The following is a 20,614-nucleotide window of genomic DNA, read 5'->3' as shown; positions in this document are numbered from 1 at the left end:
CTGCGTCTCTGGCTTTGGAGTTCTCCAGGCGCGTTTTCTTCTCTCTGCTGGCATCTGCCTTGGTGCCTGGTACCTGGGGTGATCCCTGGGTCCTGTGGAGAGGGCGGGAATTCCCAGGTGAAAGCACCTGGCTCGTTTCCTATCTAGGACAACTCCTGTCCGGGCTCCAGCCCCTTCTCCCCCCCTTCCCGAGGTCCAGCGCTGCCGCCGCCGCTTTGTGACTTCGGACAGAACAATTAATGTGCCTGGGGCTGAGATCCCTCCCGTGAAATGGGAGGACTCCCCGAGGCCGCCCCCCCCCCACTGTCTCTGACTCTGCGCCTGCACGTGCAGGGAGCGCTGGGCACCTCTTCCACGCTGGCCTCCAAGTCCCCGAGCTGCCTTGTTTCCTCCTAGATAAGGTGGCGGAAGTGGCTGCAGATTCCTCGGCGTACAAGCCCTTCTTCCCATACCCATCCTCCCCGGGCCGCCGGCTCCCTAAACCCTCCTGTCCCGTGCCCGGGCCTTCCCCAGGGCGGGTGCAAGAGGTCGCTCGCACGTTGTTTGTTCTCTGGGCTGTGTCCTCACCCTGGGGGGCAGAGCCAGAGCCGTGGGAAGGTTCTCCTCCTCCCCCAATTGCTTCGATCCATCAAACGCTCCAGAGTTTAGGAAGTAGGGGAGGATGGGGACAGTAAACACAAAGGCCCGAGGGGGAAGGGACTGAGCCATGCTGTTTATCCTGGCAGGACAGCCAGAACGGGAGAGGGAGGCAGGGTGGCCTGGGACCCCTTGTGGCACCTCTAGATATGAGGATCTTGGATTGAGGCTCCTGGGCGCCCTAAGTGGCTGTGCTTGGAGAGGAGGTCCTGCTGGATTTCCATTGTTTGGGCCATCAAGAGGAAGCAGGAACATTGCTCTGCACTCCCTCCAACTCCCCGGTGAGGGCTAAGAACCACGTGAAGTCAGAGACCCTGAGATCCTTGCTCTGTTGCCTAACTTTAGATAAAGATCTCCCTCGCCTCAGTTTTAGTGTCTCCTAAATAAAAGAGGTTCTAGTCAGACCCTGTGAGCTCCCCTGGCCGCCCGGGCTTTGCAGCCTAGGTCCAAGGAAGGCCTTCGCTTCCCAGAGACTGCTAGGTTTACAAGGACCCCGAAGGGCAAGGCCGAGGGCGGGACCGGGGATCCAGGCCCTGCGTGCTCCAGTGAAAGGGCAGTTATGATAAGAATGAGGCAGGGCAGGGGAAAGACCTTCTGTCCTATCCAGGGATTCAGGCTTTTGCCTTCATTCTTTCCACAGATATTTCTCAAAGCTAGGACGCCCTACACGCAGCATGGGGGTAGGGAGGAAGGTACCAGGATGAAAGCATGAGATCAGTCCCAGGCTGGGAGTCCCAATCACTTAAGGGAGTTAAGAAAGATTCAAGAATAATGATAATATAAGACCCAGGTCACTTCTGAAATCACCTTAAGTGTCCAGGGTCAGCAAGAACACGTGGTTCCCGCCCCTCTACCTCCGCCCGCACGGAATCTAGGGGAGGCGCCTCACCTGCGCGTGCACATGCGCATGACGAGCTCAGTTCAGCGCTCAGTTTCACGCCCCTTCCCCGAGAGCGCCGGTAACTACATTCCCCGCGATCCTCTGCGCCGCGAGCTGCAGCACTTCCGTCTGGGATTGTAAACAGCGGTGAGTCCAAGTTGGGCCCAGAGCCCCCGCGGCCGTGGAGGGACCATGGCGGGGCTCGGGCTGTCCGGGGCCTCTGGAGCTGAAACGGACGCCGGGGCCTGGGAGCCTAGAAGGAGGGGCCCTGGCCGCCGCTGAGTGGGCCGGGCCGGGCATGGGGAACTGCCTGTCTTCTCAGCGGTCCGGCATCAGGGCTGGGGACGAGGTGGGGACCGGAGTTACCGACCTTCTGTCGTTGCTCAACGACTATGGGGAGGGAAGCAGCTCCCCCGGGGACCCGCCGCCGCCCCCACCCTCCCAGAGGATGGGCACCGCGCTGGACAGACCAGGCTAGGAATCGAGGAACCGGCCCATCTGACACTGCGGCCCAGAGAGGCAGGGAAGGGCTGAGCACAGAGGAACCCGGCCTCTGCCGTCACCCCCAGGGCCCCGGAGGGGCAGGGCAGGCCTGGGGGTCAGGGCATCCCTGTGTCCGCTTCACTCCCGAGAGACCAGGCAGAGCTTTGATCTAGAGAACTCCAGCAACTGCTGTGGCCCACCCCCTGTCCCAGAAGAGACTGGCCTAGTTCCAGGGACCAACGGCCTAGTTCCTCAGAAAAACAAGGCAGGGCCAAGCATAGGGAACCTCAAGCATCTCACCCCTGCCCCCACCCCCCCAGAGATGTAGTACTCTGACACCCACCACCCCGCCCTGTACTGTAGTCAGAGAAAGCCTTTGGAAGCTGCTTTCACCCTGCAGAGTAAAGGACATGATAGAGTTGGGAAAGGAGGGGCCTTTGGGATTTACCACACCAGACAAGGTCGGGACTGGGGTTAGAGGGACTGATTAGAAATCCCAGAACAAGAGAAGCACAGAAGCCCTATAATTGAATAAGGCAGGAGGAGTAAGGATTCAGAACATCTTCTGAATTCTCGCTGCCTGTTTACCAGCCCTGTGAGCTTGGCTAAGTCTGTGTCCCTGTTTTCCTCTATAGAAAACGAAAGTGTCGGTTTAAATGATCTCTGGGGCCTCTCCTGCTCTAGATCCAGTCACAGAGATGGGGGAGTTTATTGCAGTCAGCAGGACAGTAGTGACATAGAGGAAGGAGGTCTTGGTCCCATTCAGAAGTGGAGCACTCGAGGGATTAGGATCCCTGGGAAACAGTAGAAGAGATGCAGAGGGTACAGGGCTCATAGATCCCTTAAAGCGAGACCACTTGAAGCCAAGCCCCATAGGGAACTAGATACAGGCAGGTTGAAAGAGAAGTTCCCCAGGGACAAGTTGCCATGTAATATCCTGTCCCCATCCCCCAGGGACGGGAGCCAATCCCAGTGTACCACCCATCTCCGAGCCAGAGCAGACTGGCCGCACAGCTCACAGAGGAGGAGCAGATCCTCATCGCCCAGAGAATTGGCCTCATCCAGCACCTGCCCAAGGGCATCTTCGACCCTGGCTCTGAGGGGTCAGAAAAGAAAATGAAAGAGTAAGGGTGGGGACCAGGACAAGGATACCCCCGGCTCCTGAAGGGAATGTTGCAGCCCAGTCCTCCTGGAAGCTGAAACCTGAGGTCCCTCAGTAGTGAGGCTCTCACTCTTTTTCTTTTTAGGAGGGAAGTCTGGGAAACACCCAGGCCCCGAGACCTACCCATGTTAATCTTGACCATATCCTTGAGCTCAATCCCAACTGGGTTTTTCTTGGAGTTCATCTAAATTCACTCCAGTCCCTCAAGTTTGACAGCTCCTAATGAGCTTCCAGGTTTTGGGTCTGTCCCAAACTGTGAACTAAAAGGCAGGGCCAGGATCTTCTACTTTTCTGTTTTCTCCAGATTCCCAAGAGCAAGGCCAAGGTCTGCCATTCCTTGACTCCCTCATGCTGAGATCCTTGAAGGCAGGCCCTAGTCTCTTCAGTCAACAGTATAGTTCAAGTCTGGGTACTCAAGGGGAGGCTTCTGTGGCAATCGGAGCTGAGATGCTGGGCATAGAGGGGGTGGGCTGTGGGTGGGTGAAGAAGAGGGTAAGAACTGGTGCTACATTCATCCATCCCTGGTCCCCGTAGGTGTGTGATCTGCATGTTGGACTTTGTGTATGGGGATGCCATACGCTTCTTGCCATGCCTGCATACCTACCACGTCCACTGCATTGATGACTGGCTCATGCGCTCCCTCACATGTCCCTCTTGCATGGAGCCAGTGGACACAGCCCTGCTTTCTTCCTATGAGACAAGCTGAATATGGAGCCTGGCAGCCAACATGTCCCCCAGGCCTACTCAGGTGAGCCCCAAGGGGAAAGCAGCAGCTACTGGAGCTAGACATTTTTCATATTTGGGGAACATATCAAAGAATGCCTGAGCCTGACTTGGCGGCGCCCACTCAAGAGGTTGTGGCTCCATGGGTGTCCTGGCCTGAGCCAGGCCAAGTGCATACTAAGTATGTCATCCCTAGCTCAGTTTCACTTTTGGGGGGTTAAGTAACTACAGTTTCCTCCCCCATCCCCATTTACTGCTGAGTTTTTAAAGATGATCCTGAAAGCTAATTTTTCTCACCCAATAACATTGAGTCCTGAAGCCCCAGTACCTGAGCTGCTCCTAAAGGTGATGGGAGAAAAATCCTTTTAAATCCTGATTACAGGAGTTATGTCCACTAGCTAAAGCCCAGTAGGATGGGGGTGGTAAGGGTGTGGGAGGAACAGATTACCTTGGTTCCCTCTCTGCTTGGGGTTTTGCTGGTAAGATAATGATAATCAGAAAACTTACTAACAAGCTTGATGTTTTGGATCTTGTTACCTGCCCCCTATACCATCTGGTGACATGAAAAGGAACCTTTAGTCTCTCTTCTTCTACCTCACTTCAACCAGACATACCTTTTTGGGTCAGAATCCTGGTCCCTCCCAAGTTGGGTCAACTTTGGTCACTAAACATCTCTACTCTGTTCTTTCATAATCCTGAAAGCTGGGCAGATAGAATTGGGATATTCGTCTGTCCTTCCCTTACTCCCTGGACAGGTTGAATCTTGCTTGCCTTAAAGCCCCTGGTTTAGTACTGAGGACAGTGGGGTCATGTATGACCTACTTTGAGGAACAGGGTTCCTTAGGTTTGGGGTTTATTTTTTTAAGCTAAACTAATTCTGTGGAGCAGGGATGCAGAGAGGGAAGCAGCATGACATGGTTTCACACATAATGGCTCACCAGAGGAGAACTACTGCCTTCAACATAGACAAGACTCTTCCCCCCAATCCCAGGGCATAGCCCTCCTTTCTGCTGGCAGGGGCTCTTGTCTGGTCATTTTGGGTATTCCCAGGCTACCCCCAATGTAGGGGAAGGGTGACTAGAGAGGAGCTTCATTAATGATTATCTCTGGGCTAGTTCCAGTAGAAGAGATGAACTGGGCCCCTGATCATGTAAAAGATAAGCAATAAAATGTGTTGCAAATAAAACGGGACCCCCTGTGCTGTTTGCAATGGGAATCAGGGTTGGAGAAAACCTTCAGAGGCATTCAGTCCTACTGTTACATTAAACCTAAAATGAATGAGAATCCAAATTCCAATGGTTTCCTAAGAAAGGATGGTCACAGATACAGGGATGTCTTGGAAGACTACAATTTGGCTCACTTCAAACAGTGGATAGTTACTCTTCACTTCTGAGCAAGCTCAGGGCAGTGTTTTCTCTGTAAAGACTAGGATCTTGCAGGGTGTTGCACTGAGCTCAGATCCTATCTTATCCCATTACTTTCCTGATGAACTTAGGGCAGAGTTCAAGAAGCCTAGTGCCTCATATCCACAGCTGGTGAAGGCTATTTAGGATGCAGGTTCTCATAGGGCCTAGGGCATTCCCAGAAAACAGCTGCCAGGGCACCAAGTTATCAGCAGACTTCATTCTCCCTGGGGCCTGGCAGTTAAGAAATGAAAGCAGGAAGAACAAGCTAGTCAATGTGTTTTTTGGATTCAAAAGCAGACTTTTTACCTCTTGTGAAAGTGTGACCTTGTACAATCTTTTAAAGAGACAGTTTCCTAAAATTTAGATTGGACTAGGTGGGCGCTAAGGTCCCTTCCAAGCTCCACATTTATGAGCCTGTGATCTCAAGCCTGAGACTCCAAGCAGGGGTCAGAAGCTGCCTCCAGAAGGAACACATACAGGCAGCTCTTAGATCACTTTTTTATTTTCATTTAAAGTCAGCACTTTTAAACATTAATTCCTTAGGGAAAGGGAAAGGAGCCACACAAAGGGACATGTGTGGGGTAGAGAAAGGGAGCCAGAAGAAGGCAAAGTAACCAATGGCTACTCCAAATTCAGACAAGCAGAGCAGCACCACAGGAGAGTAGGAACTACACCCCTACTACACCTCTTACCACCCCCCTGCATCCCAGAAGCATTACCTCACTGTCCAGGGACAAGCACCATCCATGCTATGGGAGGGGGGAGAGAGAAGGGGACTTTGAGGAAAGAAAAAGGAAAAGTACAAGGAGCAAAAGCCCCAACCAGCCTTTGGGGGTAAAACTTGCTCCCAAAGCTACCTAGGGCATCAAACTGGGATTAGAGAAACATCATTCAGAGGCAAAGGGAAGTCTTCACTTCCCAGTCAGGTTCGCTTTCCCTAGCCAAAGGGCAAGAGACACCCTGGATCAAAGGAACTATCCCTTCAACATTTTCCCATTAGAATACACAGAAAACACTTGCCCCACCACATTTCCCCAGGCACCTAAATATAGGCCAAAGGGGAATAGTTCCAATAAAGGCAAAAATCAGAAAGTTAAATTTGAGGTATCCCTGAAGCATGGCCTTAGACAAGAACGTTCTTCAGAGGAAAATACATACTCAAAAGCATTACACTGGTGAAGGGGATGCAATGGGGCAAGCCAGAGGTTTAAGTGTGGTGTGGGCTGGGGGTAAAGGGGAACATGGATACCTGGATTTAGGGCATGTGGACACCGTTATTTTTTTTTAAATGAGTTTAGAAGAGTCTTGCTTGCCCTGAAGGTGAGGGGGTTGGCACAGATATTGGCCTCACAGCAGGCCAACCAGTTACAATAGAAATCTCTGATGTTGGAACTCCCTTTGAAGGTCATAAGAATTCAAAGGGGCCCCAGAGAAGGGGATAAGCATATCTGCAGGGAGAGAGAAATAAAAGACTTAGGCAGACAAATGTCACAGGGGCACCTGGGCAGAGGAGATTAGTCTACAGAAAAAGTGAGAAACATGTCAAACTCCTTTGAGCTCCAAAGTCCAGTGCCACCTGCCAGTACCACCCAGACTACAAGAGCCCAATATATTACAGGATGAAATAAAAGGGGAGCCACTAAGAACTCCAATAAAACCCACTAGCCCCATCTCCAGAAGGGGAGATGTTTCTGACAAGCCCTTCCCATACCCAGAGGACAAAAATGGATTTCCCCAAAAGATGCTATTGCATATCAAACCAGAGAGACCCTTAGAAAAGATGGCAGCACCAATACCGGACTTGGGTACAACTCAGGGAGAAGTCATTTCTCAATTTCCTAACCTGTCTTTTTAATTAAAAAGAAGAAACAAAAATCCTCCAACTATTTAGTTGAGTTCTTTACTTCCCAGAAGTGATGAGGAAGAAAGGGAAGGGTGGATGAAGGATTGGAAAAGGAGGGTGGTAGGGAGGAAAAAGATCGAAACAGTAAACCACATACTAATAAGTCTCAGAAGTCAAGTGCTCAAGGTATAAAAAGTCTTGAAGAATCATCCGCTGGCGCCAGAAAGCTACAAGTTTGTCTTCTGTGTTTTGAGTCCTTGGTGAAAATGCTATTGTTCTTTTGCTGCGTTAAATAAGTATGTACAATGCAGAAAGTCCTTGGCGGAAAGAGTTATTTCACCAGGGGCCGGGTTTTGTCATCATCACTGCACTGATGTGCCTTGTATTTTTTCACTTCCGCCATGTACTTGGCCCAAGCGTCTCCTTTACTTGTCATAACCTGGGGACAAAAGGGGGAAGACAGGCATAGGAGAGCATGAGGTCTAGAAAACCAGGAGCTTCAGGATGTCCAAAGCCCAGCTCTCCTCCTAGGCCTTAGACCCTGGGCCACTAGATCAGCAGCCAGGTTCACAGCAGCCCAGTGTTTCTAGCCCTGAAGTCTGCACTTTGTGGAGACTGGAGCCAGCCAGTCCTATTCTCCTAGAAGGGAAAAGGCCCCCCCCCCTTCCCTCCCCCCAAACTACACAGGCAGCAGGCACTCACCTCATCCTCCGTCTTCTGCTTCTTGGCTACTATTCCTGTCTTGAGGGCTAGCTTGTTCCCGCCTCTCCGCTTGCCCACCTGGGTGAAGGGATAGAAGACTGCAACCATTATAGGAGCCCTGGGGGCTGCCCTGGCGGCCATGTAGCCCACTACACAACGGGACAGGGAGTCCTGGCCTTAGATCATCTTAGCTCCTCATGCCTGTCGTGTAGTACCAAGCCGTGCCCAGCCTGGCCAACCTACGCAGCAATCAGAGAGGAGCACAAGGGACTTCTCAGGACGATGCAGCCCGAACCTGCTCAGTCAGCCCCGGCAGGGCAGCGAGCCGGATGATAAGCCTGGCTCCCACTACCTCCCGCGGACCCCAGCCACATCCCCCGATCCCCACGGCTAGCCACCGAGGTTCGCACCACTTGGTCATCTCAATGGCCAGCCTCGGAGAGCCGTGGAGGCCGCAGCTCCAGCGTCTGAGGTCTCGGCATCAGTCTGCCGGGTTCGCGCGCATCTTTCTGAGGACGTCTCCCTTCCCGGCCCGAGTCCCTTCCACAGCCTCGCCAGCCGCGGCACGCACCCGCCCGTCCCGCCCCCTTCCATCCAGAGCAGGCTTGGTAGCAAAGGTCAAATTTCGGGGGCTGAGGATGACGACGCAAGCGGGGCCCCGGTCCGGCAGCAGCCGATTTAAAAGGCGGGGAAGGGAAGCGCTGGGAGCGACGGCCCCATCCCATCCTGGCCCGACCCGCACAGTGCCCCCGCCCGAGGGGAGGCCCGTGCTACGGGGCCCTCGGCGGCGGCGGCGCCCGATCTGCCCTCCCCCGCTCCCGGGATGGGCCCTCCCTCTGTCTGTCTCTCGGTCTGTCTGTCTGTCCCGGCGGCGCGGCGCGGCCCGTCCCGCCCTCCCGCGGGCGGCGGCTCCTTACGAAGCTGAGCGCCGCCGGGCCGGGCCCGCTCCTCTTCTTCGGCTCGCCGCCGCCAGCAGGGGCGGCGGCAGGGGCGGCGGCCCCCGGGGGCGCGGGCGGCTCGTCCGGACTCTGCTGCTGCTGCCGCTGCCGCCGCCGCTCCTCCTCCTCCTCCATCTTCCGCTTGAACAGCTCCAGGAAGCTGCCGTCGTTGGCGAATAGGTTCACGCCCCCCGAGGCCGGGCCCGACGCCGCCGCCGCGTCCTCCTCCTCTTCCCCGGCTCCCGAGCCCGCTCCGGACTCGGCCCCGGCGCCACCCGGCCCGGGCCACCGGCTCCCGCCGCCTCCGCCAGCGCCGCCGCCCGCGGGGCCCGACGGCTCCCGGCCCGCAGGCTCCGCCCGTCTCCCTCGGGCCGCCATTTTGTGACCAGGTGCCGCGCAAAGGAGGCTGGGAAGGCTTCGGACCCCGCGCAAAGCCCTCCCTCCCGGCGGCTTCCGGGCAAAGGATTCTGGGAAGCAACACCCTTTCTCTGGGTGAGCTCAGCTGCTCCTCCCACCTCAGCGCCTTCCCTAGAGGGGTGGAGACCTCTGAGATTCGTTCCTCCGTCTCAGACCGCCCCTCTGCTTCAGCCTGTCGGAGCTTCGGTTTCTCTCTCAGTAATAAAGTAGACTGAGCTTTTATTGAGTCGGTCTTTCTAAGTTCCCTCCAAATCTGCACCCACCCACCCCGCCGGACGCGGACGGCCTCGGGCAGCCACGAGCGATTTACTTATAGGACGAGGCCTCCTTCGGGCGCTTTAGCTGAGGGGTCCGAGGCGCGGAGAGCCTCTCTGAGCTCGGGATTCCGCCTAGCGAGAAAGAGAATAAAACTTGCAACTCCTAAGCGGTTGTGCATACAAACGTTCGTTATTGTGGGATACGACTACACCCCTAGCTAGAGCTGTTTCCTCCAGGTCCAGCCTGCTCTAAGGCCACGTGGCCCCATTCAGTCAGTGAGCCTTTATTAAATGCCTATATACAGTCCACTAAACCGACTCCGCACGGGACAGAAAAGGAGGCCGCGGCCTCAGTGAGCTTTTTTTCCTAGCAGAGAGAACCTAGAAAGGAATGAAAATCAACCATTAAGTACTTACCAGGTACTTACTATACTGTAGACCCTCGGCTTTCATGGATTCAGTTAATGTCTCAGGGTCCCGAGCTCCCTTTTAAACCCAACCGGGTGAAACTGAACTCATTATCTGCCTTCCCCGATGGTCCCTTTCTTCCTCCCGATTCGCGGTCACTGCCCCGGGAATCATCTTCCCAATCATCCGGAACCTGGCGCCGACCTCAGCCCCACGTTCTCGCCTCCTCCCTACAAGCAGCGCCAGGCCCCTCCCTTTCTACCTCTCTAACATCCGTTACACAGGTGCTCTTTCTCCCCGGCGCACGGCGGGGGTTTAACTGCAGCGCTAAGTATGCAAAAAGCTACAATCTCTGCCCTCCGGGGCCTTGTAACTGGGAAAGACAACACCTGGAGGAATGGGTTTGTTAAGGAGGAGTGTTTAAATCTAGGGGAGCCGGTCCGGGGGAGGACGGGTGAAGACTCAGGACTGGAAATGTAAACACACAATAAATGGAGAATTACCGGATTTCAAAGCTTAGGCAAGTCTTGACTGAAGTTTTTCTATTTAACGGTAATGAGGGCGAAGAAGGAAGAGCCAATCAGAAGAAATCGGGAGCGGTTAATGGAGAGTCACCCGGACTTGGATTTGGAAGATGCTAGGTCTCTGAAAGTGAAGATGGGGGTGCGGAGGGGGGAGGGACATCTGAGATAGAATATACTATGACCAAAGTTGCAAGCAAGTGTAAACTGTTTATATAAGGCTTAGCAAACAATCCAGTTTTGCTGGCAGGTAAGAAAAGGAATATTAAGGTGAGGCAAGCCTGGAAGGAAAGGAAGAGTAGGGGAGCCCCTGCATGATCTCAAATCCTGGGTGCATGCAGACGCTACTGTGCTTGAGCAACAAGCCTGTGACGTGACATCCCGAAGCATGAGGGTGGGAGTTGGAGTTAATGGCCCCCAGGCCCTTTCCTCAGCAGTCCTTTTGGCTTCTGCTCAAGTAATCTGAAGGACAAAGGAAAGGCCAAAGGACTCATAAGTCAGAAGTCCTGACTTTAAGAAATATAGTGCTCTGAGATACCACTACACACCTGTCAGATTGGCTAAGATGACAGGAACAAATAATGATGAATGTTGGAGGGGCTGTGGGAAAACTGGGACACTGGTGCATTGTTGGTGGAGTTGTGAAAGAATCCAGCCATTCTAGAGAGTGACTTGGAACTATGCCCAAAAAGTTATCAAACTGTGCATACCCTTTGACCCAGCAGTGCTACTACTGGGCTTATATCCCAAAGAAATAATAAAGAGCGGAAAGGGAGCTGTATGTGCCAAAATGTTCGTGGCAGCTCTTTTTGTCGTGGCTAGAAACTGGAAAATGAATGGATGTCCATCAATTGGAGAATGGTTGGGTAAATTATGGTATATGAATGTTATGGAATATTATTGCTCTGTAAGAAATGACCAACAGGATGATTTCAGAGAGGTTTGGAGAGACTTACATCAACTGATGCTGAGTGAAACGAGCAGAACTAGGAGATCGTTATACACTTCAACTGTATGAGGATGTATTCTGATGGAAGTGGATGTCTTCAACATAGGGAAGAGCTATTCCAATTCCAATTGATCAGTGATGGACAGAATCAGCTACACCCAGAGAAGGAACTCTGGGAAATGAGTGTAAACTGTGAGCATTTTTGGTTATTTATACCTTCTGAATCCAATCCTTCCTTTGCAACAACAACAACAACAAAATTCGGTTCTGCACATGTATATCGTACCTAGGATATACTATAACATATTTAATATGTATGGGAATGCCTGCCATTGCATTACCTATGCATATGTATTGTCAAAAAAGTTATAATTATAAAATTAATTTAAAAAAAAGAAATATAGTGAATAGTGAATGAAACTTGCAACAACAAAAATCCCCCATTTATTAAGCCTACACTGTGGAAAGGGTACAATGCTAGCTGCTGAGGATAAAAAAGCAAAAACTAGATCTGTTCTGCCCACAAAGCTTACATTTTACTGGGTAGGAGGAGAAAATAGGGACTTATCTATGTTAGGATAGATAGGATAACAGATAACGAGATAATGTTAGGAAGGACAAAGTACTAATAAGTATACGGGTCTAAGAAGCTTCCCAGACAAATTGGCTAAACCTAGAAGGAAGGTAAGTATTGAGAGGCAGAGATTAGGAGTTAACTCACTCCAGGCAAAGGAGAATAGTTATTGTCTAGATTGCCTGTGTTGTGGAATGAGTATCTGGGGAAGAGACTGGATCAAGGAGACCAGTAAGCAATAATCACACTTTTTCTATGTGCAGACTATGCTAGATCCCTAGGAATTCAAAGACTAAATGCAAATGTTTCCAAACCTTATGGAGCCAACATACAGAGAGAACAATGAAAAGGCTAGAGGTGATCACTGCTGTAATTAGTACTTGTGAGTAGAAAGAAAAGGAGAATGGCTCTAGAGCTGGGCTTGTAGGAACTTCAGGATTCTGAGAGGCTGACTAAGGAGAGAGAAGACAATATTCCAGAAATAGGAATAGTCTATGCTAAGGAACAAAGACAGGAACAGTTGTGGGGGTAAAAACCAGTAGGTCAATTTGACTGAAGCTTAGAACGCATGGTGAAGAGTAAAGGAAATCTGTAGAGTGACCAGTATTTTGTAAAGGGCTTTAAATGTCAAACTCAAGTTTCCTGCTGCCTTGGAACAGACCCAACTCTTTACATCCTTATGTGATGGGATTGGAATCACCCCAGTTTAGCTCTGATCCCTTAACTGGTAAGAACACTTTCTGATGGAATCAAAGGGATCTTTTCAATCAGAGGACCACTGAACAGGGTTATTTCTGAACAATGCCTGTATACCTTCTGCAATCAGTCAAAGCCATTATGTCAGGGATTAAGTCAACCAGAAATAAAAGGAAATAAATGGAAAATACCATTTCAGAACTGGAGAGAAAATGTGAAGGTCTAGATTTGAGAGAGTATATTTTCAAGCACACCTAGTTGGAACAAAGGGACCTTAAGATTAGATTAGATGAAACATTTAATAAGCACTTACTAATGCCAACACCCAGATAAATACTAGGAAATGAAAATGCAAGCCAAGAGAAAGATGGCTCCTTCTGTCAAAGCGCTTACATTCCAATGGACATAACACATAAAAGAGAGTTGAAAAGGGAGAGGTTGCTAAGTGCCAGGTAGAAAAGTAGTCTAGAGAATTGGGAACTAAAAATGAGCATGACTAGCATGGGTATTTTCTCAGATGGAGGTTCTAAGGAATATCTCACCTATCAGAGAGCCAGGAAGCCTCTGGGGATAAAGATATTTCCTGCCTGAGAAGGCGACTGGGGCAGAGTTGGAATGTAGTAAGAACTGACCAGAGAAGAAATAAAAAGAAATGTTATTGGCTTTCTAGGCATCCGGGAGAAGAGAACCTAGGTCAGCTTTTCCCCCCATGTTCTCCTGCTGATGCCTATTTGGCCACAGATGATATAATCGAATCTGTTGTTCTGTTACCTAAATATTTCCACTAAATTGAATTTTGCCTCAGTCAGTAAGAAGTCAGAGGTTAATTAGAGATGGATATAAATGTAAAGTTAGAGTCCAACCTCTACTGAGGTGTTAAGAAGTTTCCTAATTGGGAGTTCAGAGTGATTTGGACTAAATTCAGAACTTTTCATCTAAAATAAACACTTTAAAGGTGAAAGAGAGGGAAGCCAGTGGCCCTTAGGGGTCATTATATATATGGCCTCCTGGACTTAAATTATTTATTTTTAATTTTTATGATTGTTTCATCCTTTGGTTGAGAATTCACTTCCTACTCATAGACATAAGCTATATTTGATCTGTTTCTTTCTATCTATTCTGATAGTTTTTTTATGTATTTGAAATTTATATTTGTGTATGACCTAAGCTGTTTATAGAAAACTAATTCTATCAGACTGCTGTAAGTTTTCCCAAATAAACAATTTTTCTCTAGGTTATTTATGTTTGTTAGTTTATTGAACTAGATTATTGAGTTCAATTATTTCATTCTCCCTTGTCTATTCTGTTCCAAGTGGATTTGATGATTACTCAAATGAATTTGTGATCTCATTGACTTGGAACATGAGATAAAGACTGAAACTCTTCCATGCTTTCCCATCCCATGTGATATTTGTTCATGTGCCCTCAAAAGTTTGACATAGACATTCACATTTCTATTAAAATATTGGCATTTGTTGTTATAGGAAGCTTTGACAGCTACCCTTTCTGGAAAGCAGACTAGTTTGCTGTTCTCCTTTTTAATTCTAAACTCAAGTATATTGTATGTCCCTGATTAACATACTGTTAGGCAAGTTCTGTAGAGTGTCCCTTCTGATATGTTGAAATCTAGACAATAACGTTCTTCCTCCATTTGCTCCTTCTTGTATGGATGAACAGATCAAACTACTGTAGGCAAATATAGATCTCTTCCATATAGCTTTACAATGGCTCAGAGATTGAGGCAACCAATATCTCACCTAGAAACAGGAACATCTGGATGATTTCTTAATTCATAGGAAATCCCCTTCCTAACCTGGACACTGCATTGGATCTACCCCTGTCACTGTGGTGAGCATATTTTTAGTAAGTATACCTCTCCTTATTTATGTCTCACCTAATTTTTTTTTTTTCCAGAGGACCATTGAACAGGGTTATTTCTGTTGTTAAATCAGACAGAATTTTTAGTGATTTTGATACATGGATGGGATACAGCTTTTTTTTTCTTTATTTTTTATTATACCTTTTTATTTACGAGGAATATGCATAGGTAATTTTTCAGTATTGACAACTGCAAAACCTTTTGTTCCAACTTTTCCCCTCCTTCCCCTCACCCCTTGTATTGTATTGACCAATACATGTTAAATATGTTAAAGTATAAATTTTTTAAAATTTTATAATTATAACATTTTTGACAGTACATATGCATAGGCAATTTTTTTTACAACATTATCCCTTGTACTCCCTTCTGTTCCGAATTTTCCCCTCCTTCCCTCCTTCCCCTCCCCTAGATGGCAGGCAATCCCATACATATTAAATATGTTATAGTATATCCTAGGTACAATATATATGTGCAGAACTGAATTTTGTTGTTGTTGTTGTTGTTGTTGCACAGGAAGAATTGAATTCGGAAGGTAAAAATAACCTGAGACTAAAAACAAAAAAATGCAAACAGTTTACACTCATTTCCCAGTGTTTCTTCTCTGGGTGTAGCTGATTCTGTCCATCATTGATCAATTGGAACTGGATTAGATCTTCTCTATGTTGAAGATATCCACTTCCATCAGAATACATCCTCATACAGAATTGTTGTTGAAGTGTATCAAAGTATAAATTAAATATAATATATGTATACATGTCCAGTTATTTTGCTGTACAAAAAGAATCAGACTTTGAAACAGTATAAAATTAGCCTGTAAGGAAATAAAAAATGCAGGCGGACAAAAATAGAGGGATTGGGAATTCTATGTAGTGGTTCATAGTCATCTCCCAGAGTTCTTTCGACGGGTGGAGCTGGTTCAGTTCATTACTGCTCTATTGGAACTGATTTGGTTCATCTCATTGTTGAAGAGGGCCTCGTCCATCAGAATTGATCATCATATAGTATTGTTGTGGGAAGTATATAATGATCTCCTGGTCCTGCTCATTTCACTCAGCATCATTTCATGTAAGTCTCTCCAGGCCTTTCTGAAATCATGGGATACAGCTTTTAAAAAGAGCCTCTACATGGACTCACCATATACCAAGATAAGATCAAAATGGGCCCATGATTTAGGCATAAAAAACAAGATTATAAATAAGTTAGAGGAACATAGGATAGTTTACCTCTCAGACTTGTGGAGGAGGAAGGAATTTATGACCAAAGAAGAAATAGAGATCATTATTGATCACAAAATAGAAAACTTTGATTACATCAAAATAAAAAGCCTTTGTACAAACAAAATAATGCAAACAAGATAGGAGGGTAGCAACAAACTGGGAAAACATTTTTACAGTTAAAGGTTCTGATAAAGGCCTCATTTCCAAAATATATAGAGAACTGACCCTAATTTATAAGAAATCAAACCATTCTCCAATTGACAAATGGTCACAGGATATGAACAGACAATTTTCAGATGAAATTGAAACCATTTCTACTCATATACTCATAAAACACTATTGTTCAGAGAAATGCAAATTAAGACAACTCTGAGATACCACTACACACCTGTCAGATTGGCTAAGATGACAGGAAAAAATAATGATGAATGTTGGAGGGGATCTGGGAAAACTGGGACACTAATGCATTGTTGGTGGAGTTGTGAACGGATCCAACCATTCTGGAGAGCAGTCTGGAATTATGCTCCAAAAGTTATCAAAATGTGCATACCCTTTGATCCAGCAGTGCTACTCCTGGGCTTATATTCCAGAGAAATACTAAAAAAGGCAAAGGGACCTGTATGTGCCAAAATGTTTGTGGCAGCCCTTTTTGTGGTGGCTGGAAACTGGAAAATGAATGAATGCCCATCAATTGGAGAATAGTTGGGTAAATTATGGTATATGAATGTTATGGAATATTATTGTTCTGTAAGAAATAACCAGCAGGATGATTTCAGAGAGGCCTGGAGAGATTTAAATGAACTGATGCTGAGTGAAACGAGCAGAACCAGAAGATCATTATACACTTCAACAATGATACTGTATGAGGATGTATTCTGATGGAGGTGGAAATCTTCAACATAGAGAAGAGCTAGTTCAGTTCCAATTGATCAGTGATGGACAGAATCAGAATCAAAAGAACACTGGGAAATGAATGTGGACTGCTTACATTTTTGTTTTTCTTCCCAGGTTATTTTTATTTTTTGAATCCAATTCTTCCTTTGCAACAACAACAACAACAAAAAATTCGGTTCTGCACACATATATTGTATCTAGGATATACTATAACATATTTAACATGTATAAGACTGCCTACCCTCTAGGGGAGGGGGTGGAAGGAAGGAAGGGAAAAATCGGAACAGAAGTGAGTGCAAGGGATAATGTTGTAAAAAATTACCCATGCATATGTACTGTCAAAAAAAAGTTATAATTATAAAATAAAAAAGAGCCTCTATAAAATGACATTTTGTTCTGGTGGAATGATTTTTCATAATTAATAGTAAACACAATACAACTTTCTATTTTTTTTCTTTTTTTTTTCTTTTTTTTTTTTTCTGAGGCTGGGGTTAAGTGACTTGCCCAGGGTCACACAGCTAGGAAGTGTTAAGTGTCTGAGACCAGATTTGAACTGGGGTCCTCCTGAATTCAAGGCTGGTGCTCTATCCACTGCACCACCTAGCTGCCCAACTTTATATTTTTTATATAATTTAGTCAATGGTAAGATGGCAAAGACATAGTCCATTGTTGGATATCTTTTTTTGAAGCCTGACCATTTTGCATTAATACTTTCATTGAAGAAGTCCTCAATTTGTGTGGCGTACCCAGACTTACCAACCATCTCCCTCCCCCACAGAGATTCCGTATAGATGAGAAAGCAGGCATATAGATTAATCATTGTGGATGCTTTCTTATTCAATCCTTTTGGGCATCAGTTAATTCTGAAGTTTTGGGGCTTTCCCCTCATAACTTTGATATCTTCCTCCTCTTGTATGAGGCATCTGGGTAGCAAGCACACATTGGATAGAGCAATTCAGGAAGATCTGAATTCAAATCTAATAGCACCCAATTTATAGAGCAGTTGTGAGGATAAAATGAGATATTTTTAAAATGCTTAGCTTAGTGCCTGGCATAGAGTAAGTTCCTTTTTTTTTTTTTTTTTTTTTTTTTTTTTTTTTTTTGAGGCTGGGGTTAAGTGGCTTGCCCAGGGTCACACAGCTAGGAAGTGTTAAGTGTCTGAGATCAGATTTGAACTCAGGTCCTCCTGAATTCAAGGCTGGTGCTCTATCCACTGCGCCACCTAGCTGCCCTATAGAGTAAGTTCTTAATAAATGCATGTTTTCTTCCTTCCTTCTTTTAGATGTTTTGTTAAGTTGTCCACTCAATGTCCTCAAAATTGCATTGCATCAAAATGTTTGTGGCAGCCCTTTTTGTAGTGGCCAGAAACTGGAAACTGAGTGGATGCCCATCAATTAGAGAATGGCTGAATAAGTTGTAGTATATGAGTGTTATGGAATATTATTGTTCTATAAGAAACAATCAGTAGAATGATTTCAGAAAGGCCTGGGGAGAACCAGGAGATCATTGTACATGGCAATAACACGATTATATAATGATCAATTTTATGGACAATCAACAGATAATTCAAACCAGTTCCACTTGTTCAGTGATGAAGAGAACCATTTCTACATCCAGAGAGAGAACTGTGAGATCTGATTGTGGATCACAACATAGCATTTTCACTCTTTTTGTTGTTGTTTCCTTGCATTTTCTTTTCTTACTCATTTTTTCACCTTTTTGATCCAAATTTTCTTATGCAGCAAGATAATTGTGTAAATATGTTTACATATGTTGGATTTAACATATATTTTAACATGTATAACATATATTGGATTACTTGCCATCTAGGGGAGGGGTTAGGGGAAGGAGGGGAATATTTGGAACAGAGGGTTTTGTAAGGATCAATGTTGAAAAATTATCCATCCATATGTTTTGAAAATAAAAAGCTTTAATAAAAAAAAAAGAAAATTGCATTGTATCAAAAATCTCCTATGTGTATACTTAACCCAATCTGGCTGGTTTTCCTGTTTTTATTCTCTTTAATGCCATTTCTACTTCATATGAAAACATCTCAGGGATTTTATCAATCAATAGGATCTGAGTATACTGGTTCCAATAATCTTGATGGAGAAGTTTATTACAATTTTTGCTAATATCTTCCATTTTTATTCTATTTATAGTTCTCTCTCTCTTCTTCTTTGAGTTTCAATAGTAACTATGCTTAGTTGGATATTTTGCCAAATTTTCTTGATAGATTTTTGCCTTCCAATATTTCTCTCTACTTTATCAGAGAATGTAGTTCCTAATTGTCCATTATCCTTCTATAAAATTTTATAGAGAAAAGATATCATCTTGTTTGATGACAACAACCCTTTGAGGTATTATTTTTCACATTTTGTAGAAGAGGAAACTCTTTTTAAATTTAAATTTAAAGAGTTTAAATAACCAGCCTACAGTCCCATAGCTACTAAGAACTCAAGTCTTCTTGATTCCAAATCTGCCTCACCATCCATAATATCACCTACCTTCCTATGTTCTAAATTGGTGTTGCCTTTGGCAGCCTTCTCTCAGTATTTGGCCAGTAATTCAAATGTTTGCTGAGAAAGACATTTTCTGGACAATTTTCATCTTTCTGTTATAGCAATTAATTTATATTGATTTAATTTCTGGATGAAATTATAGTTAGTATAAATGTCATTTCTGTTGTCCATTTTCCATTTTCTAGTTCTGTCGGCTTATTTAAATAAATCAGAGTTAAAAACTGTTTAACTGTATACTATATATTTTCCTCATTATTATTCTTTTTAAAAATTATTACAAATTCTGGTCAAAAGTCTGACTGAATCGTAGAGAGCTGAGAGAGAACTCACATGTGCACAACTCTTTCTCTTTTGTGTTAAAATGTAATCATTTTCATTCTATATGATGTTATTTTGTGCTCACTATATCCTGCACTTACCAAGTCTATTTTTATAACTTTTTATTTTTCAAAATACATGCAAAGATAGTTTTCAACATTCACCCTTTCTAAACCTTGTGTTCCGAATTTTTCTCCTTTCCTCCCTCCCGCTCCCTCTCCTACAGAGCAAGTAATCCAAATAAGCTTAAACATGTACAATTTTTCTAAATTTATTTCCATATTTATCATGCTACACAAGAAAAACTAGATCAAAAAGGAAAAAAATGGGAAAGAAAAAAATAAGCAAGCAACAACAAAAGTGAAAATACTATGTTGTAATCCACATTTGGTCCCCATAGTCCTCTCTCTGGATGCAGATAGCTCTCTCCATCACAGGTCTAACCAATTCTATTTTTGAAATGTTCAAGATATATAGAAGTATGGGGGTTCTTGACCTCTCTCTCTCTCTCTGTCTCTTTTTTAACTTAACCGTACTTTCCAATATATTTCTCCCTAATTTTTCATTGAAGGCACCAAGTATCAGAGCTTATATTGGTTTGATTTGGAGAGTCTTAATGAAGTTTTTCATAGAATTTCTTATCTACTTAGTTCTCAGCAACTACTCGACCAACTTCTTTCTTTGCCTTCCCTTATTCAAGGAATATCTATAAGCCATCTTCCATCTACCTTCAACTTTCTTAGATTTTCATTTATAGCAGGAAAATTAAGCTCCTCTAGCAATATGTCTACTTAATGGTCACTGAATAAGGATCTCAGAGTATCTGAGATTAAGCCTAATTAAAGTTTACTGCCGGTCTAAAAATTGTGCAATTTCTAGCCCTATTTCTCCCAATCCTACCTCTTTGCCACTGTTGATGTAGAAGCAGAAAGGGGACCTCAAAGCACTGAAGTCTATTGTTTATTTTCTCCAGTTATATGACTTGCCATGGTCAAAAAGGTTCCCTGATGATGATGTGCTTCTCCTCAGTTAGCTAAGGTGGTATCCAAAAAAGAGAATTTTCCGCCAGAGCTTGTGTTCTTCTAGTATAGCATTTTAGAACCTGGGATCATTTCCATGCCATAGTGAGGCAATGGCATCACACTTTTATGGAGACTTTAAATTATTTGATGATTATTGATTTATATAA

At 45.5% G+C, this 20,614-nt stretch overlaps 2 protein-coding genes across 3 annotated transcripts; one reads left to right on the top strand and one right to left on the bottom strand.

Annotated features, from left to right (window-relative positions):
- The first annotated feature begins 1,632 nt into the window (after window positions 1–1,632).
- On the top strand, window positions 1,633–5,070 carry LOC141556891 (RING finger protein 11-like). Of its 2 annotated transcripts, none has more exons than XM_074291847.1 (4): window positions 1,633–1,865; window positions 2,954–3,123; window positions 3,696–3,909; window positions 4,751–5,070. In XM_074291847.1, the coding sequence occupies exons 1-3, from the start codon at window positions 1,815–1,817 to the stop codon at window positions 3,865–3,867; spliced, it is 393 nt and encodes a 130-aa protein (XP_074147948.1). In that variant the 5' UTR covers window positions 1,633–1,814; the 3' UTR covers window positions 3,868–3,909; window positions 4,751–5,070. The 2 variants fall into 2 exon arrangements, with proteins under 2 accessions (XP_074147948.1, XP_074148032.1); XM_074291931.1 differs by having other exon boundaries at window positions 4,773–4,909.
- Window positions 5,071–5,776: 706 nt separating this feature from the next.
- Window positions 5,777–9,178, bottom strand: TRIR (telomerase RNA component interacting RNase). Its single transcript, XM_074291715.1, has 3 exons — window positions 8,753–9,178; window positions 7,836–7,913; window positions 5,777–7,572 (listed from the first exon to the last, which is right to left on the bottom strand). Exons 1-3 carry the CDS (start codon window positions 9,149–9,151, stop codon window positions 7,465–7,467), a joined length of 585 nt encoding a protein of 194 aa, XP_074147816.1. The 5' UTR covers window positions 9,152–9,178; the 3' UTR covers window positions 5,777–7,464.
- Between the last annotated feature and the right edge of the window lie 11,436 nt (window positions 9,179–20,614).

Source organism: Sminthopsis crassicaudata, chromosome 1, assembly GCF_048593235.1.
Source record: "Sminthopsis crassicaudata isolate SCR6 chromosome 1, ASM4859323v1, whole genome shotgun sequence".
NCBI lineage: Eukaryota > Metazoa > Chordata > Mammalia > Dasyuromorphia > Dasyuridae > Sminthopsis > Sminthopsis crassicaudata.
This window is presented reverse-complemented; position numbering and strand designations above follow the sequence as displayed.